The sequence below is a fragment of the Mus pahari genome, chromosome 12, assembly GCF_900095145.1.
Source record: "Mus pahari chromosome 12, PAHARI_EIJ_v1.1, whole genome shotgun sequence".
In the NCBI taxonomy this organism is placed as follows: Eukaryota; Metazoa; Chordata; class Mammalia; order Rodentia; family Muridae; genus Mus; species Mus pahari.
In genome coordinates, this window is record NC_034601.1 from 43,198,139 (window position 1) to 43,222,864 (window position 24,726).

Genomic DNA, 24,726 nt, shown 5'->3' on the forward strand with positions numbered 1-24,726 from the left:
AACTTTTCTAAGAGAAAACATAGAAATATATTACAACTTAGTAATCCCATGAGTGCTGGCTTCTTGATTTTACCATGTAATGTTATTCTAACAAAATGATATGAGAAATATACATAGATCATTTTCTATAAGAATGGAAAACTGGGAAGTTTAGGTTAAACTATATATACAATAATAAATGACTAAGTATATTACAACAAGATACTAGCAGACATAAAGCAAAATTCAGTGTAGGATGACCTAGCTACTAAACATTAAATATACATTTCAAATTTAAACATAAATGCATGTGCCATCATACCAGTTTTAATAAATATACAGGGAATTATTATCATGTATGTGCACATGTGCATAGGAAGACAAGAATAACTTCTCCATTGGAATAAAAAGAAATAAATTTTCTTTTTAAATAAAAGTGTAAGTTTTCTAAGCAAAGTATTTAGTATTTTGTAAGTTAAGTTAAAAATAAAATAATGCCAAATATAATTTAAAAACAAGTGCACTATTACATGCGGGTTTAAAAAAGGTAAGTATTCAGCTAGTTTAGCTAAGTCATCTTAGGACTTGAAAATGATGACAGTGTTTCCTTATTCGTCTGACTGAACCCACACTCTGTACCAGGTAATGAAAATAAGGTTTTCGTACACAAATAGCTAATTGCCAATAAAGGAATGTATTTTCTTTAGAATATAATTAGATACTTGATTTTAAGTTACTTGTTGAAGATGATTCTCATTAGTCAGAGGTGACAAAATATTTTTAAATTCTTACTTTGAAGGTTGTAGGTAAATCTTCATCATCTGTAGGATCTACTTCAAACCAATTATCATCTGTATCTCCTATTTCTTGTAAGCCTTTATAAAATTCTAGTAGTGCTCCATTATATCTGCAAGGAAGTTTATAAGTAAGGTTAGTATGAATTAGACTTTGGTACTAGAGAGTTTATCAGAGGAAACAAGAAACCCAAGGAAGGTGGTGATAACCTCTGGCATGCTGTAGAAATACAAATACTAGGACTCTCACCTGTGGTAGACTGGGATGAAATACAGGTAGAAGGGGAGGCACTAGGTTATGTAGTAGCTCAAGCTTGAACAGTATGGGGGCCATGGTAATTAAAGGGGTTGTAGAGTTGGTTGGCTTTTGTTAACTGTCTTGGAGGCCTTGAAGAAAGAGAATGACAGGTATAGGTCAGCCAATTATTAATTTAGCATGCACTTTGAAAGCCATAAGGCCTCTAAGGCAGCATTTAAATTGATTCTCATCTCCTATACTCAATCTATGCTGAAAATAAGGGCCAAATTTAGTTATAAGATGGGACAACCTGTAAATGAGAACAAATGCACAGCCTTGGCTTGGCAGGCTATTATCAACTCAGGACAGTCCTGAGTTGTAGTATTCAGTAGTAGTAAAAGCTAGAGGGTTAGTATGCTATGGTAAATTTAAAGCATTCTAACAGCATATCATGCCAAACGTGAGGCCAGAATTTTGTGATTAAAAAGTAAAACAATTGTAATGGAACCTGAGGGAGGCCCAGTCTCAATGGGACGACTTGCTACAATCAGGGTTCTGATAAGTAGAGATCTGAAATGAGGCTGTCTGTGAATGTGCTCAGAAATCAAAATTTGACAAGTTTTTCTTCCTTGTTAGAGGACAATGGCCTCTCTTAGAGATCATGAAAAAATTATCATCAGAGATTCACATCCCAAAAGAAGATGGTCATCTTCTTCAGATCGTTCTCTCTCTCCACTTACTGCCCTTAGGCCCATGACATCTAGGGTCAGGCATAATGGCTCAAGACAGAAAACAAAGTCTAAGTTTAGGAAGAAGAAGAAAACCATATTCACCTAGAAAATGCACACTATGACTGACAAGAAAGAAGAAACATGGGAGTAAATCCTAAGGCCATGAAACAAAGGGGCAAATACAAGACTAGATGAAGAAATGGATAGTGATATAGGACAACTCACAGAAACATCAACATTCACTACTCTCGCAGGGACACTTGAAGCCAACATTCTTCTAAAAATTTGATACAATTATGGCCAATAATAAGAGGTACAAAGCTTGGTTGCTATGTAAAGACAGAACACGTGCAGGACATGGCAATGTTCCTGGAAGAGACACTGATGAATGCTGTAAGAAATACAAAGGGGGAGCTGGAGAGATGGCTCAGTGGTTAAAAGCACTGGCTGCTCTTCCAGAAGTCTTGAATCCAATTCCCAGCAACCGCATGGTGGCTCACAGTCATCTATAATGAAATCTGGCACACTCTGCATGCAGGCAGAATGCTGTATAAATAATAAATTTAAAAAAAAAAAAAAAAGGAAATACAAAGGGCATCAATGACTTGGATAAGCTAAATGATGTCCTTTATGGTCCAGGGAAGAACCCATAGTCATGTTCCTTCTACTCACGCTTTCACCATCTACTATTTCTGCTATTCAACCAACATTTATTTTTGTTTATTTGTAATTTATTCCAAGATTGGTTGTATAAAATATTATTATTTTTGGTAGGTTTATTCATGTAATCTAGAGAGTCAATACAGTAACGCAAATCTTCGTAATCTACCATTTTCAAAGAAAAACAACACTTGATTGAGTCATTGTTGAAATACAGAAAAACAACTTAAAAATAAAAAGTAATGATTTTGACATTAAATGGCTTTTTAGTGTTAATGATCTAGAGAATAGATTCTTTTCAACTCTAATCAAGGCAGAAGAAAAAGCAGTTTGCCTTTCTGAGGGAAGGTAACAATATATATCTTTATGTTGATTTGGGTTATGTTAAGTATCTGACACTGTCAGAGAACCATCTTTCCATTTTGATCTTTACATTCCGCAAAGCATGATACTGAACCTGGTACACTGAGGATGTCATTCTAACCAGACCCAGTAAACAGGAAGTGGGAAGTCCCTGATTCCCTAGTACAAAAGCATCCTATTAGAGGATAGGAATTAAACCCTAAATAGAATAAAAACTACCTTCTACATGATATCCCAGCCAACAATTATATCCTCAGACATTTGTTGATTTTGGAATACCAATAAAAAAATTGGATTATTCACTGTACCTTCCTCTATAGCTCTTCAACATGTTTTATTTTTCATTAAGTGAGTATTTTCAATAATTATATTACAATCTATATCCTTCACAATACTTTTGGTTCTGAGGACAACTTTTTGCAAATTATTTTATTCCTGGGATTCAGCACAATAATCCTTAGACTACGATACATGCTTAAGATAAATATAACAAATGATTGATGCTATAAAAGCTACAAATATTCACAGAGGAAGTGAACAAAGTGAACAATATCCTACATAGGATATTCTGTATAATTTTAGCTTCCTAAATTATGTAACATTTAGAATTCTTACAGTCATTACTTGGACCTTTCAGCTTGTTTGTTTTCATTTGTTGTCTTTTAGTTCTTAGGAAAAAGTCTAACTTTATGGTTGAAGCTGACCTTGAACTCATGATCCCACTACTTCTGCCTCTATACTGCTCGGACTACAGGTATTTGCAACCATGGCCAACCCTTCCATTTCAGGCCACTTATGCTTAAAACCCTCAGTGGTGAGGCTGTCAGTAACTACAATCATCGTTTATCATGTACCATGTTACTGTTTTGTACACCAGGCACTATTATTTGCCCTGTAAATATTTTATGTATATTTTTATGATATGGATACTAAACTTGTTCCATTTTAGATAGTAGAAAATTAAGCTTAGCAAAACTGTTTCTTATGGTAAGTGGTAGAAAAATGTATTTGAATCCATGTTTGTCAGATTCAATGCTGACACTAATGTCAATGCTGGGTGCCTCACACTGCCATGGCCTATTAAGTTCCAAGTGCATTATTAACTACCAGAAATTAGAAAGAAGAAAGGAACAATCCAAGACCACAAATGTTATGATCAATTATATTCCAGCAAACCAGATTGCCATTTTACAGTACTGAAAGGTATAAGTGAAGATATACCTATAAACAAAATGCTTACCTCTTCTGAGCACATCGAAGTAAACCACGTCCAAAATAAACTAAACACATAAAGTTTTCACAAATCTCACTTTCTTGGATCACCATCTTCATCACCAGAAATTTATTTTCAGCTTCTATGCAGTCCTGTAGTGCGAAAATGGGGTTGGTTGTGTGAAAACTAGTTTTCTTCCCTTTAAAATAGATATTCATTCCCAAAATAGAAAATTTAGGACACATTAAGAAAATAATGATGATCCAGTTATATGGTCATGTTTTAATATCTGTAATCCTAACACATCTAGAAATGATTATAAAGATGGGGAACTAAGTATTTAACATCATTCAAAATCACAAAATCTTTAACTCTAGATTTTTAACCATGTCAACAGAAAGTGTAACAATTTAGGATAGAAAATGACAAAAAATTGTCAACCAAAGAGAAACATGTCTGACAACTATAAGAATATAATTATCCTATTTTTAAAAACATTTAATCACTGCATAATCTTCCTAGCTTTTCAAAGAGAAAAGAGGTGACTCTAGCCATAGGTATAGTTTCTTCTTAGGGATAAAACACAATACAGACTTGTAACTTTAGAATTAATTCTAAGATGCTTCAGTTTTGTGTGTGTGTGTTTGTGTGTACTGGTAAAAAAGAAAGTAAAAAAGTATCAAGGCTACAAAAATTTAAGTAAGACAATTAAAAATTAAAATAGAAAAAATTTTAGTTAATTTCCAGATTCTATTCATCTGTTTCACTTTAACTTGACAAAATAAAAAACTGACCCAGCAGTGTTGATGATGTCTTTAAATTAGGGAGGCAGAGGCAAGTGGATCTCTGAATTCAAAGCCAGACTGGTCTACAGAGAGAGTTCCAGGAAAGCCAAGGTTACTCAGAAAAACCCTGTCTCAAAAAGCCAAAAAAACCTAACAAACAAAAAGAATTGAGGTAAAATTTGTATTTCACCAAAATTAGAAAAAGACTGTTTAATTTAAAATAGATTAATATGTATCATTAAGTATACAAATAAGTATTTAAAAGATAAAAACAGTCTTAGAAAAGAAAGTTTAAGTATAAGTTAATATTGTTTAGTCTTTATTTTTAATAGCAACATAAATCTTCAACATAATTATTCATAGAAATGAGACAGAAAAGTTATAGGAGGGGGTGGAGAGATGGCTCAGTGGTTAAGAGCACTGACTGTTCTTCCAGAGGTCCTGAGTTCAATTCTCAGCAATCACATGGTGGCTCACAACCATCTGTAATGGGATCCAATGCCCTCTGGTGTGTCTGAAGACAGCAAAAGTGTGTTCATATAAATAAAATAAGTAATTCTTAAAAAAAAAAAAAAAGAATCTCCAGTGAAAAGTTATAGAAAAACCTTCAATTCCAGAGTCACTATTTTTAAATCAACACTATCAATTGCTACAATGAAGCCAAGGTACATAAAAAGATTTATAAGGTAAATAATACATGCTACATACCTCTTTCTTTGCTCTTTCAGTGAGTGCCACTCCATACAAAAACAGTAATGTCAAGTAATAACCAACATTAATTTGTTGTGCCTACAAAAATATGTCAACTGGTTATTTACACCAAGCTACTATTCAGTTTAACAGGATTAACTGAAAATCCTTGAATTACTTAATAATTTTTAAAAATGGTACAAATTCTCATTTTATTATACATCATTTGCTAATAACCACAGAGAAGCGTGTCATTTTTATTTGATAAAACTATCAGCAAAGAAATTTGATCAAAGGAGATAAAAGCACATTTAATAAAAAGTCATAAAATGAGAGTTCTCACTTTAATTATATAGCATTCTGGTTATAGGGTAACAAATGAAAGCTCAGTGTCAAGAATGGGTTACCTCTTTCCCTGTTGCTGACCAATGAGTTCCTGTGGACACTCAAGAATGGCTACTGCCATTGCTACTGGTTATGTTTCAAACCTTTACAGTACTGCTGAAGACACCATATACTTGAGTCACAGAGCATGGCATTGACCTAGAACCTTCATCTCCACTGGCTAGCTTTCACAGTGCTGGGAGGTGTTACGCACACTACTGGGGAGAAAAGTAATCATCAATACTTCCTAGCTGTGAACTCTGTGAGCTACAATAATGTCTGGCCTGGCAAGACATATCTACTGGTGCAATGGTAGCAAGAACATCTCGTGAGTAACCAACAACTTTCCAATTGTATTTAAGTACTGCTACATAAGATAAAACCCATTGATGGCACTAATATCAGGCCAAGAACTTGTAGCCGGTCACAGGCCCTCATAATTTTATGTTCCTACATGGACATAGCATTAAGCTGACTCTTAATGACTTATTATAACAATAAATAATGTATTTCTCAACGTTCATCAGAGAAACTTCTAATTGCAGAAGACAGTAATTAGCATGAAAATCTACAATTGGTCAAAGTGCTAGAATAAGAGACTATGGAATGTTCAGCCCTAATTGGGATATCTATTTTACATCCCCTTCTCCAGAGACTCAAGGATCTTTGTGAGGAGAGCAGAAAGACTAAAGAAATGGAGGTAGTGGATGGATAAAAGGAAGTAGTGTCCTGCAGACACAGAAGAGCAGCATAACAGAAGCAGCTAGTAAGTAGGGGAAAGGAGGGAGATTAAGAATTTTTCTTTAATTTACAAATGTATATATATTTATAATATATAACAATATTTAAGTTACATATATTGCAGAATGACTAAGTCAAGATCATTTATACATGAAGGGCCTTACATATTTATCATTTTTGTGTTAAAATGTATAGTCTACTTTCAATCTTAAAAATGCAGTGCATTGCTATTAACTAGTATCATAATAAGGTCTAATAGGCTCTCTTGAACATTTTTCTTCCCATCTGTCTTAGTCAGGGTTTCTATTCCTGAACAAAACATCATGACCAAGAAATAAGTTGGGGAGGAAAGGGTTTATTCAGCTTACACTTCCATACTGCTGTTCATCACCAAGGAAGTCAGGACTGGAACTCAAGCAGGTCAGAAAGCAGGAGCTGATGCAGAAGCCATGGAGAGATGTTCCTTACTGGCTTGCTTCCCCTGGCTTGCTCAGCCTGCTCTCTTACAGAAGTCAAGACTACTAACCCAGAGATGGCACTACCCACAAGGGAACCTCCCCCCTTGATCACTAATTGAGAAAATGCCTTACAGCTGGATCTCGTGGAGTCATTTCCCCAACTGAAGCTCCTTTCTCTTTGATAACTCCAGCTGTGTCAAGTTGACACAAAACTAGCTAGTATAACATCTAACTGAAATTTTGTATTGTCTGACCAACATCATCTCTCAAGTCTTCCACCCTACCTGATGATTATGATTCTATTCTCCGTTCAACATTTTTGGACTCTTTACGTAGCTGTTTTTCTGTGTCTAAATGATTTTCTGAAGTTTATGACTGTTTGTAAACTGGAATGTCTAGTCCCACTAGTTGAAGTGTCTTTTAATCTAAGAAAAATAGAAATAGGCACATGCTGCTGTTCGCTTAATAAAGAAAATGTTACACAAGCAAACATTCAATGCAAAACACTCACAGTATAATTAGAAGCTTGAATGTTTCTAAGTGCCGTTTCCAGTTGTGTTATCAAAAAATGTAATGTTAGAGCAGGAACAATTTCTTCCCCAGTCTGGCTATGAGTTGTAACTTCCCTCTGTGAAGAATAATTGAAGTGATAATTTTTGTAAATTAGGATTTCTAAATACATAATACAAAAAGAAAAATGTATAAACCCTGTTGAAGAGAAAGATTTTTTAATTACCTTAGTAATATACATTATTTATATACTTGTTTATTACGCTTACTGTTAAGGAATCTAATTAATCTCCTCAGTAGGTATTTCCTTAACACAACACACACACACACACACACACACACACACACACATACAAACACACACACACTTAAAAAAAGTATGGATCCCACTTCTAATTCCTCCCACTTTCTAGCACACATACAATACTTTTCTGTCTGAGATGCTAGGTAGAGCTATCAGCAGCTTTGCATTTGGAGAAACAGGCTTGCATGGCTGAGATGGAAAAGAGGGCTAAGGTTAACATCCTTTTCTTTGGCGGTTCTGGTAAGGACAGAATTCTAACAGGCTCTGCTGTCTGTGTCTATTTTCTATCAGCCATCTAACATTGCTAACTATAAAATCAAAATAGACAGACAGGCATGGACTGCATATCTATAACCACACCATGCAGAAGGCAAATGTCTGGGAGCTGGAGGACAGTCTGCTCTACAAAAGGAGTTGCAGGACAACTGGGACTAAATCTTGTCTAAAAACAAAACAAAAATGCCCCAAACCAAAAAAGAACAACATGTATATTGTTTTTAACTATGGAAAATGTTGCTACACTGTATAATAATAGCAAATGTTCAGTCAAGATTTAATTCTTTGTATAAAAATGAACATCTACCTTATCAGTATGCAAACCTATTACTGTTTTTTAATAAATGTCAAATTATATTTATACCGAATAAATTTATGTTTTATTGGTAACTATTTGATTTGCATATTATATATCCAGATGATGTAAAATTTTCTCAGGTGGAAAGAGGTCAAAGATGAAATGTTTAAAATGCCCCAATCTATATATTCTGTATGGGATTAATTTTATTAATAAATACATTTTGAAAAAAAAGTCAATGTTTTATAAATTGGGAAAACAATACCAAAAGTAGTCCCTGGACAGGAGAGGCATATCTATATTACAGCTGCATCAACGAAAACACTGAATTCACAGTTTACTACTACAAACATACATTCCTATATTGAGTTTTAAAATTTTTGTTAACAAGTCTATAGTCCAGGTTGACAGCAAAACGTTTAGTAACTATCAGATTTTATGACTCTGATTATACCATATAGCTTTAAAAGTCATATGAAGAAAAGTATACATCATTACTAAAGAGAAATGATGATGTTACCTGCATAGTCTGGAAAGAGAAATCTTCTTGTATGAACTTTTCAATGTTAGGGAACACACCTTTGGGAAGAGCATTGATTGGATTTAATACCTTCTTTATTTCTAATAGTGGGTTAACAGGCTCAGGATCAGTAGATATATCCATTTTCTGTTTGTCCTACAAAACATTTAATTTATTAAATTACTTAATATAGATTCACTTATTCTAGTGATAAAATCACAAAGTATTTTTAAAGAGATAAAGTTGTGTCTGTGTGTGTGTGTGTGTGTGTGTGTATGTGTATACTGATCGAACCATAAAATATAAGAATAAGACCATCTCTGCTCAAGAAACTTACGTAGATTATTCTACACCTTGATAGGAAAACATTGTTTTTTAAGTCATATGGATGATCTTCAGCTTCTAGACCCATAGTAATTTTAAATAAAGTTATAAGACTTTAAATTAAAAACAGAAATAGAATGATTTATTTCAACTAAGTCAGAACTGAATAATTATCAAGAACCTTGAAATTTAAAGAATTAACTTTTAAAGATTTAATATAGCCATCATTAATGGTTAATTGAGAACTAAAGAGTCAAACCTGCTACTTAACACTAGTTGTGAAGAGTCGGTGAAGAACAGAGAAAGACACAGGGACACAACTGACAGACAGCAGCCCCTCCTTAGGAGAGAAGCTTTAAGAATATGCTGTCATAGTTAGTGTTTGAAAATCAGAACAGTTTACTAGACCTACAGAGCTTGAGTCAATGAAAATGACCAAATGTGGAATGTTTGATTCTTGGATCCCTAACAGAGCAGTAATCAGACAGAAATGCAGTTCAAAATTAATAGAACGTACTGCAGCACTGTCTATACTCTCTCCTCTAGGGCTGAGTCTCAAAATTATTCTTCCATCGGCAGCCATTTTGAAGAACTTATACACCTTGTATTTCACATGACAGTTATGCCCAAAATTGTTTTAAATAAGATTAAAGTATTTTGAAAAGTGTGTAAACTTATTATAATCTGTTGACTTCAAAATTTTCAAAAACTTTTAAAAAGCCCATAAAGTAGATTTAAAAATCTTACAAGGAATTATTATTACCTGTTATACATGTATGTCAAATTAAAAATCAATTCTATACTCAAAAGTTACTAAAGAATCTGACATGGTTAACAAATTACACACAGACACAATATATATGAGTATGAATATATACCTCAAGGAAATGTCAGATTCAAGAATGTTATATATTTATCTTGTAGCGCAATTTTAACAATTATAATCATAATATTATATGCCCAATTCATTTTAAGGAAATTTATTTAACATCTAACTCAAGTTGAGATTGAATTGTATGTATTCTGAATGAGAAGAATTAGGAGGTGTAGCTTTATTGGAGGTAGTGTATCACCCTCTGCTACCTGTCCGTGTCTCAGGATATAAGCTCTCAGCTACTGCTCTTGTGCCATGCCTGCCAGCCTATTGCCATACTCCCTGCCATTATGTTCATGGACTCATTCCTGAAACTCTAGCCCGCATTAAATGATTTCTTCTTTAAGTTGTCTTGGTTTCAGTGTCTTATCACAAAAATAAGAAAGTAACTAAGACAAAGTGTCTACCTTTTCTTAATTTAATAATCCTAATATTTGGAAATGAGTTTTTGGATCTAATAGCCCTGGATCCTACTTTTGCTCAATTGTATAACTGGTATATACTGGAACACATTTTAACTATTCTGAACTATTATCTAGTAATAAACTCATTCTATTACGGTTATTTTATTTTCCTCATATGTCATTATAAAACCATTCAAGTTGTATTTGCAACCATTAAGGAAAAATTACAGGGATAAAACTCTGAGAAATAAAATTATACTAACAAGCAACTAATTTCTCTTCAACCTTTCATTGAATATAACATGTTCATATAAATATCTTAATCTTCTATAATTATACTCATCATGATAAATTTTAATTGTTTTAATTTAAAACCTTTCATTAACTGGAGAGATGGCTTAGCTGTTTAAAAAAAAACTAAGTTTATAACCAAAAATACAAAAAAATGCACATTTTCCCTATACGTATGTATGGATACCATGTACGTGTTCTTGAGTGTGCATAGAGGCAAAAGCTGGGCATGAGATATTCTAGAAGTGAGTTATAAACAGTTGTGAATTGTTATGTGGGTGCTGGGAACTATATCTATGTACTCTGCAAGAACATCAACTGTTATAACCATTAAGACATCTCTCTGGCCCCTCATCATCAATAAGAGTTTTAAATTAATGTCTAACTCAGGCTTATTATCTTAGCTTTCATTTATATATCCTTAGAAGTTCTAACAGTAAAAATGATAAAAATGAAAATTGTTTTCAAAAATCAATAAAACTTTTCAGTAAAAAAAATTCTGGATGTGTATTTTCCTATATACATACATACATACAGACAGACAGACAGACAGACAGACATATTGATTTTGCTTGAATATTCCTTTTGAAAGATAAATCAGATTAGGAGGATATATAGTGCTTGACTAGTATGGCTTCATCTACATTATTACAAAGAAAAAAACATTAACAAATGAAGCCTGATTTTTAAAATGTTTCTGGGTGAGTCAGTTCAATTTTCAAAAGATTTCAACTTCTCAGGAGGATTAGCATATCCTTGACATACAGCAGCAATAATTCCAGAAAAACTTAATTATGAAAAAAAATCACTTTTTCAGAAAGTGATTTACTAAAAATTTTACAACTAGTCTTTGCATTATAACTTTATATACAAGTAAATCAACTCATTACTATTCACTAATTTTCTTACCAGCTGAGTGACTGGTTTCTCTGCTATAGTCTCAGTTTCTTCCTTGGTCTGTTCCTCCACATCAGGATTTCCACTTGAAAAGAAAAAGTATATATTAAGAGCATATCCTCACAAAAAGTAAAGAATCAACGAGTCACTATCTCAAGTTTCAAAAGTATCTCAAATGTGTATCAAAGCCTGAAATGGGAATAGGTATTACATCTCTTTGGAGGTTCAAGTTAGAGAACAGTTCTGTTAAGTCCTTGCTTGATGATGGTAGAGAAACCACCAAACTGGTATAATTAACTCTGCACATTTACAAATACACAACAGACAAAAAATATATAGGAGAAAACCTTATTAACAGAACTGGGGAAGTGGGTCAGTGGGTAATATGCTTGCTCTCAAAGATTAAGGCCCTAAGATTGGATCTCCAGTACTCAAGTGAAAAAGTCAGGCATGACAGCACACTGCTAGAACCTCAATGCTGCTGTGGTAGGGGATGACTAGAGAGTACCCCAGTCAGCCTGCAGAACATAAAAAGGAACTCCATGTTCAGTGAGAAATGCTGCTTCAAAATTTAGGGAGGACAGTGATAGTGGAAGCCACCTGACATTGATCTCCATCTTTTACACACTTCTGAAGGGTTAAATGCACACCCTCATATATACAGACCACACACCCTCATAGACCATACACACAAGCTTAGAGCATATTAAGGTGAAGATGCCTTTAAAAAGGATGATTTTCTTTTTGAGTGTGAATGTATGAAAATAAAATATAAAAATGGCTAAGAATGTGTGTGTATATATAATACACATATGAATATATGTGTATAAGAAACACATGCATATACACATTTGTGTATACACACAAAAACACCTGTTTTGTTGGAATTTTTTCTTTAAATTTTATACACTGTATTTCCATCTCCCAGTTCCTCCCTACCTTCCTACCCATCCAACTTTACATTCTCTCTCTCTCTCTCTCTCTCTCTCTCTCTCTCTCTCTCTCTCTCTCTAAGATAAAATAAACAAAATCAAAACAAATAACAGGTATATGCCACAATGAAAAAGATATATAGATAATCTTAATTGTTTATTTAAGAGTTTCTAAACTTAAAATTGCCCACTCTTTCAAAACATATTAATTTATGATAATTATCACATTTAGAAATCATAAATTTCATTGGTAATAACAAATACCTTGACAGCTTTTCCTTTTAATGCTGACTTCAGTATTAACAATGCAGTATTCTATAATGATTTAAAAGATGTACAAAATTGCTAGTAGCATCATGTAGGAACTCTAAGGATTATACATGATTTCTGTGCTCTTAGTAATTACGTATACTACTGAGATGAGAAACACTCATTTATGTAGAATTATAAGTTATAAAATATTATTTTATGCATGCATCTGACAATAATTTTTCATTTATTATGTATGATTTCATCTGAGGAAACTGAGAAAAACTAGAGAAATATTTCAAAATATGGCTCTCAGTACATTTAGTATGCCATGGCTAATTTAATTAACTAAATTAATTAACTTTAATTTCCTAGTTGCCTAATAAGCTCATATAATCTGGGAATGAATGCAGCAGTATTCTGAAGCCTTTCAAGACCTGTGGGAATACAATATGTCCTCCAATAAATACTGGTTAACTCTATTTCATGATCACTCACTCTTTAAAATAATAGTTATCACTCCCAGATGCATACTAAAATCAACTTTAACAGCTTGGAAACATCTAGATGCCCAAAGCTGGCTGTGCTGACGTCTTACATCAATTTGACACACAAACTACAGTTATATGAAAGGAGGGAACCTTAATTGAGAAAATCCAGCTGCAAGGCATTTCTCAATCAGTGAGGGAGGGCCCAGCCCATTGTGGGTGATGGAATGCCTGGGCTTGGTCTTGGGTTCTGAGCAAGCCAACTAGTTAGCAGCACTCCTCCATGGCCTCTTCGTCAGCTCCTACTCCAGGTTCCTGCCCTGTTTGAGGTCCTGTCCTGACTTATTCAATAATGAACATAATAATAAAAGCATAAGCCAAATAATCCTTTTTCCCTCTAACTTGTTTTCTGGTCATGGTGTTTCATTGCAGCAATAAAAATCATAACTAAGACACTCGCTTAAGAGCTTCCAATACAAATATCATTAGCTCCTATATTTTATTTAGGTTCCACAGTAAAACTAAGTATACACCCCAATTAATTCTCATCTCTTTTACACAAAACTCCCTATCAAGAAAGTACAAATCTTTAATTAGTACTCAGCAAGTCAAACAGCCCAAAAACTAAAAATATTTTTTTCAAAGTGATGATTTTGTATCTTTAAAAAGAAAAAAGGGGGGGCTGGTGAGATGGCTCAGAGGTTAAGAGTGCCGACTGCTCTTCCAGAGGTCCTGAGTTCAAATCCCAGCAACCACATGGTGGCTCACAACCATCTGTAATGGAATCTGATGCTCTCTTCTGGAGTCTCTGGAGACAGCTCCAGTGTACTTACATATAATAAATAAATATTTAAAAAAAAAAAAAAAAAAAGAAAAAAGTTCCCAAGTATGGCACACTATTTGGTCCTTAGTTCTTTAGCTAGGAGAGACACCCTAAAGATTCTGAAAACTGGGTTTCACTGAGTCTATAATTCCCTCCAATCAAAGTTGCTAAATTGCCCTGAAGTTTAGTGGCATTTATTTCACAATCATTTTCAAAGTTTCCAGAGAAAAGTCTAATGCTATATTATCTTTTGGAATATAACAAATGCAATTTTATTGCAGTAACCCATTCTTTACCTTACAAAAAGTTCTTCTGCTAGAGAATCCATGTTGCACACTGTTCCTTTACAAGATTTATTCCAATGCCTGCAAACTGATTTTTGCTATGGTCATTAAAGCTGTAAGGAAAAAAAATAATATTTTTAATCAGAAGATACAAAGATTTTTTTTCTCCTCTATATAGACCAAGATATAACTATAAATATTTCAGTTTCCATAAAATAACAATATAGGTTCAACACCCAAATGTGATCACCATCTAGAATTTACATTTTTTCTAGACATAGGAGTATTTTATATACAATTTACAATGATATTGAAATCATCTTTTCTTTTGTAGCACTGAATGTTACAAATCAAAAACCATCTTTCATGTTATTTTAGTCTCCAATATTATAGACAGTTATTCACTGTTTTTCTAGTACTGGGAACTATGCTTAGAACCTTGTGTAAGTGTTGTACCACTCAAGTTCTATCCTCTACCCGTATTTGGTAGTTCTTTTTTTTTTTTAAAACTTCTATTAGTTCTTTGATAAAATTGCACAGCACACTTTGATATTTATTTCCCAAATATTGCCAGATCACTCTTCTTTCTCTAACATATATATATATATATATATATATATATATATATATATATATACACATACACTCATCAAGACCAATTTAAACTATTCAAATATTCATGAATATGATTCAAGAGCTCACAAAGCTGCCCAGGTTAGCTTTGAGCTCATTATGTAGTATAGGGAGGACCTAAATTATGATGTTCCTGTGTGTAGGGAGTGGTTCTGATGCTTTGATAAGGAATCTGAGTGTGAATACTAAAGGTCCTGTTCCCCAATTGGCTCTTGATCAATCAATACAGATGTTAGTGCCAATGGCTGGATGGAAGAGGCAGGACTTCCAGGTTCCCCAGGCAGGCTAGGGGACAAAGGAGGAGAAAAGAGAATTTGCCTGTTTCAGAGGGAGAGACACCAGCCATATGAGATCTCGGGTGGAGTGGCCACTGGTTGATTCCCCAACTGGGCCTGGGGCAGATAGTGGGAGATTAGAAATGCAACTAAGCTGAGGGCAGATTTAGGGTCCTGAGCAAGGAGGATGGAACAGTGAAACTAAGTTGAGGGACAATTTAGAGGTGTTGAGCTAGGACTAAAGGTAACTGAGCAACTAACCTGAAAGAAGTTGAGCTGGGAGTGAAGGTAAGGGTACATTTGTTAGCCATGGGAAACTTAGAAGTGCCCAGCCATTGAGCTAAATAACATATTAAAAATAAGCTATATATTTATGTATGTGTCTTTCATCCACAGATCCCAGGGTACCAGACTGGTGGTTGGTAGCTTGGTTGGCCTGGAGCTTAAAGTGGAGTAGTAGAAACCACACTGACGGAAGGCCTACACCACTACATAGAACAATGTTTGATTATGGTTTCCTTGATCATTTTCTTGACCATTTTCATGGTCTATAGCCCTTCGACTATATTAGTGGTATTTCTGTACAATAAGTTCACAGTAGAATTGCTAGATGAATAGATACATTATTGATTTAACTGATGCATATTGTCAAATGGCTTCCCATAGAGGAGTATCAGTTCCTGCTTAATTATAATACTAACAGTACTGAATTTTTTTCTTTTTATAATAAAAATGCTACATAGCCACTTTTCTCCCAAAACCATATTATACAGCTCCATGAAATAGGTGAGATGTAGTAAGCTCCTGTATATTCTCCAGCTCAAACATCAAAGAATTTTTGTAGATCTTTCTCTACCCTCCCCCCTTCTAAAGACAGGGTCTCACAGTGTAGTTCTATAACTCACTACATAGACCACATTGGTCTTGAATTCATAGATTCACATGCTTCTGCCTCCAAAGTGCTGGCATTAAAGGTGTATGCTATATGCTCAGCTCTTTGTGGGTGTTTCTTGAAAGAGCAAAAATATGCAGACAATATCAATGAAACAATAAGAGACTAAAGTGTATTTTTGACTATCTAGCTCTATTCCAAGAACAATGTTTCTAAAATTAGTCCCACTTGGTCTGTTCCATGGGTTGTCCATGACTTTAGACTCAGGGCTCTCTGTTAGGCTGGCTTTCCTTTTCTGATGCCATTTGGTAAACTCGGGACCAACATGGCACGTAAAACTGTTGCTAGATGCTGTGGAACAATGGAAGCAATAATAAAAAAAAGGGAACTGAAAAAACACCAAAACAAATACAACAGATCTCCATTTCTGCCTCACTTGCTGCATTTAGAACACTTATTTCAGTAACTAGGTAGGTATTTTCTCAAATAGCATATCTGATACACTCAAGATTAGTAAGGTCTCCTTTAATTAGTAACTGTGAAGATCACAGGAAAGATTTATGTAAAGAGGGAGGAAATTCTTTTGGTTACAAGGTAGAAGGCAGAAATCCTAAGCTGTCTGTATTAAGATGAAAAGGAGTGAAATTTGTAAACCAAGAGACATTTATATGCTGAATGTAAGAAAGGCTGGTAGCTCTTCTGCCTGTTTAACATGCAACATGAGACAATCTGTATGAGGAAACTTTCAGGAGAGCAGATTATCAATGTTTAGAAGGTAACGGCAGGAAGCAGCCAGCAGCAGACACATTTTACAGCCTCTGCTAGGAAGGCCTAAGTGCCGAGCAACCACACGGAAAGCAGCCTAGACAGAAATATTTACCAGTGTCATCTAACTAAAATAAGCAGAGATACTTAAAGGTCAGAAGAAACCTTTAAAGTTAGGACTAACATAGGAGAAAGGATGAAATCTAGATTTCCCCCAATGTATTCCTATTAATATTTTCCTGTTGTAGGAAAGACAACTCAGTGTCTTCCTATAACTCAGACTGCTTTTTTGGCAGAACTTTTCAGCCTGCTTGACTAGAAGGTAAGCTAAAGTGTACTGTGCATTTACTACACATCTCATCAGTCAATGGTTTTATCCACAGGCTGGTTTTCACTCGCAGAAAAACAAATGTTGTTAACTCTATCAGTGAAATACTTTTCTTATTTCCACAGAGCTCTCAACTCTCATTTTTATTTACACGTTTTATACCAAACTCCTTTATTCATTTGTAAAAGTAGTTTTGGTTTCCATTTTTAAGGCTGTAATTAGCCACATCAAAGCAGACATGACAATTATTTATACTTTAAACATTTAGTTTATAGCACCTGTCACTTTCCCCAGACTGTTTTTGTAAAAATCCACTCAAATATTCATCTTGACTAAGTTAACCTGTCTAAGCTGCAGACTAATTTTCAAGAAGATCCCACTTCAGAGGATGTGCAAAGGCCCACAAAATCTCTGCTTCCCAACTCTGGCACTTACAGAATGCAGGTGGGGAAACTTACTGGTATAGAGAACAATTAAAGATGACTTCACACCTGTTGCAATGGTAATGGCTTGAAATTAATTTATTTGGTATTTTCAGAAGAAAATTTTAATAAGAATTTTTCACTTGTACCTCCTGTCAGTACATACTGTTGACCAATCTACTTCAAAATCTCATCCTCTGGAACACAAAACTATGCTGGACTGAGAACCATTCAAGTTAAAAGAATATATTGTGCTAAGAAGCTTAAGTAGTTGACAGATATTTTGCTCTCAAGAAGAAAAATAAGACCATTCTAATTATGACATTTAGACAAATACAGATAATAAAACATGTCTAGAAGAAAGTGAAATGACAAATTATCTCCTTTGAACTCACTTTGCAATACACAGGTGTGCTCTTAGGCACACTATTCAACTTTATGTGAAATTAAAAAATATTCTGTATGTCTGTTTATCTGAAAATGGAAATAATGAAACCCGTACTTTATGAAGTTGTGAAAATACTAGGCCTTATCACATATTAGACTCTATAAAACACGTTTTTGCTACAATTATTTTCATTACATAATCATAACATCTTCCTCACTTCATTGTTTAGGTACACAGCAAAATTAGTTCACATCTCTTCTATTCATCTGTGATAGGAAAGGACTATTATATAGGAAGCAATAGTGCGATTTAATAAATGAGACAAAAATTGCTTTTCACATACATTATATGATATAAACTGCAATGTAAGGCTCATTCTTTAGCCCTTCCCATTTTCCAATTTATACACAAACATCTATCGTACTCTTAGCCACTACTTTTTATGAGAGTACTTATCAAAACTTCACTTGTTCCGAGTTTGACACTGAAGAATTTTGCTATTACAGAAATCTGCACTAAATAACCCTGAGTAGACAACTTGCTAATATTTTGATAGTTTAAGAAGCTGTACTCTTATGCCAGCATTAATTAAACATACTCCAGAAGTTTATGAGTCTGTTGACAAGCAGATTCTGACACTACTAGGTTATTAATTTTGTTTAATTTTACCAAAGGAAAAAATTAAAACTCCTAAGACATGAGGAATAAAAGCTACTTTAAAATTCTAAGTCAAACCTAGTGGCTCAATCCCAGAGACTCGGGAGGCTGTGACAAGAGGCTCTCGAGTTCAAGTTCAGCCTGAACAACTCAGTAAGATTTTTTTCCTAAAAAAATTATAAAAAGAAGTGACAATTGAAAACTTGCTAAGGGAGCTGGGGAGATGACATTTTGTGATAGGAGCTCCTTACCAAAAATATTTAAGTATTGTAAATTTGATTATGTTGGAAAAACACCTGTAGAGATTCTTAGTGGGTTTTATTGTGGTAAATTCTTTTTCCTTATGCTACTACAACCAAGAACAACTGGTTTCCAATAAGGCAACTAAAATTTCTCAGTTTCTTAGGCTATAATTACAGAGTCAAGATTCCACCACAGTCAGCCTTAGAACTAGGTTGCAGTCTGCCAACTTCTTAGAACGGAATAAAATCCTCATCTGTTTTATTGTATGTTTGAAAACCATATCTTGTTATGTAGCCGGAGATGATTTCAATCTCATGCTCTTACCTCAGATTCCCAAGTGTTGAAATTATAGGCCAATACCAACAGGTCTGAGCTAACACATCTTTAATTCTATTTAAATCTAGCCAGTTGCTTCTGTACTTAGTCAAATATATATTGAATTACCTGTCTCATAGCAAAACAAAATATCGGACAAAAGGCAATTTAAAGAAGGGTTTATTGTAGCTTAGTTCGAAGGGCTACATTCCATCCTGGCACGGAACATAGGACATTAGGATCAGAAGGCTGCTACCCAGTCACACTTCATCTGCAGTGAGGAAAGAGATAGTAAATAGGAAATAAGGGGCAATAAAACATCAAGGCCTGTACCCAGTGAGCACCCTCTTCCAGCAAAGCACCATCTCCTAAAGGTTCCATAGCCTCCCCACACAGTGTTACCAGCTGGGGATCCAGTGTTCAAACACATGAGGCTATGGGGGATAATTCACATTCTGACCACGGCATCTACATGATATGAATATGAATTTTAGTATATGCAATGTACCTACAATGGATATACATAGGTTAAGATGTCATGAAAAATATGGCTACTTAACTACTCCTCAGTTTAAAATATTTATAAATAGCTCTGCTAAAACCATTTTGTTCACAAATACAAGTAGGAACCAATGGATAGAGTATCTTTAGCAACTGAAAAATATGGTGTCATTATACTTAGGTAACAGTGACAAAAGGGAAATAAGATATAACAGAGGAAAAGGAGTGGCAGACCCTCATAACTATTCCTACTATGACAAAACCTACCCTCTACCTCCAACTTGTTCTACCATGTAAGAAAATTGGCATATTACTATCCTAAAAAACGATTATTTTTTTTAGGAGAGAAGACAGATTAAGCTTTTGGATATGAAAATTTCCTTTCATACTAAAATATATTATGTGGTTTCACTGTAAGATTTCTTCAGTTCCTATGTACAAAACTATGGACTATGTAATATGTACACTGAGTAAGCATCCCCTGCACAGAGCTATGAAGGATATTTATCGTAATCCATTATGAAAGCTGCAAAACTAAGACAGAATTACTCATTACTAATAAATTACTGGGTGCAGAAAATCATACAAAATGCATGTTCTTTCCACTATTTTCCATGACTTCTAGACATACCTGACTTTATGTAAGTATGCAAATTGAGTTCAGCTAGGTCTACTCATACACAATCATAAACAAAACCATATGAATCTAATATTGGCCAGCAAATAATATGCAAATATAATTAATTATATGTAAACATTTCATAGTGAACTAGTCATAATCACTTTTGCTAGGCATTTTTCTTATCAATGAAGTAAATTAGTGCCAGGTATTATCTGTGGTACTGGAATGAATAATTCAAACCTATCTGAATGATCTCTCAAAGTTAACCAGTTTTTTAAAAATATAAATTTTATTTGATCACACATCTCTAAAGCATTAAAAGTTTGAGAACACACTGAAAATATAAAAGTCAATTAACTTGTTATCTGTCGGTATTATGCTTACATAAAATAAGAAAAAACTAAAATTTTACTATTTGTTCTTATAATTTCTCTATATAGTTTAGACATATCCACTGCTTGCTTAGAAAAAGCTTCTTGCTTGTTCACAAAACAAGAATCTACTTATTACATAAACAAGAAATTTTTACGAGCCATGCAAAGGATCTTACTCTAAGCAGGTCTTCAAACAGTTATTAAGAATGATTATTATACTCTGACACGTACGTCTCATGTCTTTACTTATCTAGGAACGGAATTTAAAATGTGTATTGTGTGAAACAAACAGTCAAGGCAATATTTGGACTGTAATATATAAAATTAGATGTGAAGACAGAGGGAAACTATTCAAATTATCAAGACCTCTACTCTTAACACAGATATGAATTCTGTAAAATGTATGGAAAGAAAGTCGTAAGTACATTTCAAAAGTAAAAGGTAAATTTTATGGATTGACCAATAACGATAGTTAAATTTTAATACTTGATGGTTGGTAAAGGAAACAGAATAGTCATGTACCTCTTATTAATAGGTATTCTAGATATGTGTTACTGAGTTACTTCACTGTTGCATAAACATGATAAAAGACCATCAATACACATTTATAAGGCATGGCCTAAATATGGTAAGAAATTTGGTAAACAACAGATGTATGAAGATACTTCTGGTTTTACATGGCATATACTATTAAGCTTGTTTTTTGACTATGAATACAAGTGGTAATGATAAAAGTATGGATCAGTAAGCAAATGAATCGTTAGTGGTTTATTTGTGCCATCCATAACAGTATGTGCTATACTTTCATATGCTGCTGCTGCATAAATGACACTGTGGCAACTAAGATATCACTAGGTCATAGGAAGAGATCATTCATTCAGTTTTCAGATTAGTATGATCTTACTGGCCCGGCATCTCACACACACATCAATGATCAAAGCATCATTATGGGGCTATGCCTGCTATGTCAATGGAAGAGATCATTTTTTTTTTCTTATTTGGCTTTGTAATAAAGGCTAATATTTCTGAAGCTCAAATAAGAATTTATTGAATAAACTATCATGTAAAATAGACTACTCTTAGATTTCACTTATCGAAAAGACTAAAGAAGTCAAATGCAGAGACACAAAGAGAAAGGTGCAAATATACTTATAAGCAAACTGGCTGCTCTACGTTTTATTGATGACGCATTTCTCATTTATGTAGTGAATTCCAACAGTACTTTTCAATTTGGAATATTATCAGATGGCTGCTTCTCCGCAGGCACCATGTCCTCATCTTTGTTCTGAGTGACAGTCAATCCCTAGCCCCGCGTTATGCATGTTTGTTTAAAAAGGAATGAATGAATGCATGAATGAATGCACTAGCTACAAATTCTTAACGTGACTATCTCAACGGCGCAATCCTTTTTCAGCCATCAGTTAGCTTTACTTTTATTTTCTTTTAATATGAAAATAAATGACGTCTTTAAAAGGTATCAATGCAAACGAGAGGGAAAACAAAAACAAAAAACAAAACACTGTTCCCCGAAGACGAACTTAGTCAAATGGGCATTTACTCTATCCCACAACCTAACTTAAGCTCCTGAACCAGTTGCTGACTCACTTCTTTATAGATCCGTGCACATCATTACCTCCGATTTAAAAATAAAATTCTCAACGGTGCTTTTTTTTTTTTTTAGGACGCCACAGAAATGTGCAAAATAATCACGGCAGACAAGAACAGGCCCCTCAGCCTATGGACGTCAACGCAGAGGAGAATGCGTCCGGGAGCGACTCCGGGATGCTCGCTGTCTCTCTCGGTCTCTGTCTCTCTCTGGGGGGTTCTGACAAATCCTACCGTAAAGCCCCGGCTGCCCGGGGACGGAACCCCGACCGCCACAGGTTTTAGCCTGCGCGAGTCGCCCGCGGCCACCAGGGACCGGGTTGGAGAGCCTGAGGCCCCTCCCCCGCCGCCTCCAAACCTACGCCCCCATCCCCAGCTCCGGCTCCGAGGTCCTCACCGTGTCTAGACTAGTGGGGAGCGACCGTGTCTCGGGCAGAGGCACGCAGGGAAAGCGGAGCCCGCCGCGCCCAGGCCGAGGAAGGGCCCGGGGACCGAGCCCGCGCGGCACCGAGACCCCCGTGCGCCCCGGAGGTCCTCCACAGGTTGAGCCCGCACGAGCTCGTCTCGCGAGACTCCCGCGCGTTCGCGGACCTCCAGCCGAAACCTCGCGACCTCTCCGCGGAACGGGGACTGCGGCGGGGTGGGAGGGGGCGGCTCCCTGCCACCTTCCCGCAACCCCAGCGCCTGAAACCCAGGCCCACCCTGCCAATCACCCACCGTAGTCCCACCCGCTGCTCCCAGACTTCCGGAGTCCGACGGAACTGGAAGTGGCCCGGCGCGAGAGGGGTGGGGCTTAAGAAAAATCAAATAATGCGCGGCGACGGCTGCGGACGGAGGCTGCCTGGTGTCGGTGTTGGGCGCTGACAGGCCGGCTCGTCGGCATGGATTCCACCGCCTGCTTGAAGTCCCTGCTTCTGAGCATCAGTCAGTACAAAGCCGTTAAGTCGGAGGCGAACGCCACTCAGCTGCTGAGGCACTTGGAGGTAGGGAGGTTCGGGGTGCGAGTGGGTGGCCCCCCTTTCGGGAATCCTGTGTTCCGGTGGGGTCGGAGAGTGGAGGTCTCGCTCTGCCCTGGACAGACCTGCAGCCGCTATACTGTCACTGCACGGGCGACGGCGACAGGGTGTGCGCATCAGGTGGGTCCCGGGAGGGGACCGTGGTCTGGACCCAAACCAGGCTTCCGGGTGTATGCGAGCGCACTGTGTGTGTGTGTGTCTGTGTCTTTGTGTGTGTTACTGATCTTTTTTAAAGTGCTGTATTAGGGTCTCTCTAGAGTCACAGAACTTATGGAATATCCCTTTATATTAAATAGATTTATTGTAATGACTTAAAGTTCCTCTCCTACTAACCCAACAACAGGAAGCTGTGACTGGAAAGTCCAGGAATCTAGTAGGTGCTCACTCCCACAATATGAGTTGTTTCACTCGGTCATCTGTGTAAGCGGGAATCCTGAAGAAGTAGGTTCCAAGTGGAAAGTCAGTGTAACCCGGCAAAGAGGAGTGGGACTTCCCTCCTCCGTTGTCCTTATGTAGGCCTCCAGTAGGAGGTAGAGCCCAGATTAAAGGTATGTGCCACCACACCTGGATTTGGAACTTGCTCTATCCCTGGCTGACTTTGAACTCAGGAGACTTGCCTCAATCCCCTGGGATTAAAGGTAGATACTTAACCTTGCCTGGGCCTAAGCTTTTCATGGCCACTATGCCTCAAGATCTGGATCAAAAGCACATCGTCCCATGTCTGAAGCCTGTGTCCTCCAGCCTCTCAAGATCTGGACAGATGTGCCCTCTATCGGGATTTAGTTTATTCCAGATGTAGTCTTAGTTGACAACTGGAATAGCTATCACGGGCGCCTATTTTCTAAGTCCGTTTTGTTTTCTTGGTTGAATATTGAGTGGCTTCATTCACCCAAGATAATCAGGACAATTCATTCAGGTTGCATGTACGAACAGGACTCCTTTTATGTTATGTGTAAGTATTTATGTAAGTGTTCCACGGATCCAAAAATACATTTGGATTTTTTTTTCAGAACTGGGTGGAATTATGAATAAGTGCATTCCAGTCATATATTTTTTTATTATGGTTGAATGCAATCATCTTTTATAAACCTACCGGTAGAACTATCAGGTCTTAAAGGCTTATGTTCCTCTTTTTGTTATTTTAATAATTCTTTTAAATATGTTTGTGTATATGTGATGT

General features: G+C 35.8%; 2 protein-coding genes across 5 annotated transcripts in view; one reads left to right on the forward strand and one right to left on the reverse strand.

The window, feature by feature from the left end:
• Dzip3 (DAZ interacting zinc finger protein 3) overlaps positions 1 to 23,274 on the reverse strand; it is a 65,078-nt gene extending 41,804 nt beyond the window's left edge. For 2 of the 4 annotated variants that reach the window (XM_021209118.2, XM_029544187.1), the window contains exons 1-8: positions 22,928 to 23,274; positions 14,523 to 14,623; positions 11,747 to 11,819; positions 8,945 to 9,100; positions 7,548 to 7,664; positions 5,472 to 5,552; positions 4,006 to 4,130; positions 772 to 886 (exon numbers count right to left, since the gene is read on the reverse strand). In XM_021209118.2, the coding sequence (XP_021064777.1) occupies positions 772 to 886; positions 4,006 to 4,130; positions 5,472 to 5,552; positions 7,548 to 7,664; positions 8,945 to 9,100; positions 11,747 to 11,819; positions 14,523 to 14,554 (699 nt within the window). In that variant the 5' untranslated portion in view covers positions 14,555 to 14,623; positions 22,928 to 23,274. Of the gene's footprint in view, positions 1 to 771; positions 887 to 4,005; positions 4,131 to 5,471; positions 5,553 to 7,547; positions 7,665 to 8,944; positions 9,101 to 11,746; positions 11,820 to 14,522; positions 14,624 to 19,557; positions 19,700 to 22,927 lie in introns of all 4 variants that reach the window. The other 2 variants (XM_029544186.1, XM_021209119.2) reach the window with 2 other exon arrangements.
• A 36-nt stretch (positions 23,275 to 23,310) lies between these two features.
• Positions 23,311 to 24,726, forward strand: part of Cip2a (cell proliferation regulating inhibitor of protein phosphatase 2A) — a 28,626-nt gene continuing 27,210 nt past the window's right edge. The window contains exon 1 of the mRNA XM_021208992.1: positions 23,311 to 23,513. Coding sequence (XP_021064651.1) covers positions 23,412 to 23,513 — 102 coding nt within the window. The 5' untranslated portion in view covers positions 23,311 to 23,411. The remainder of the gene's footprint in view (positions 23,514 to 24,726) is intronic.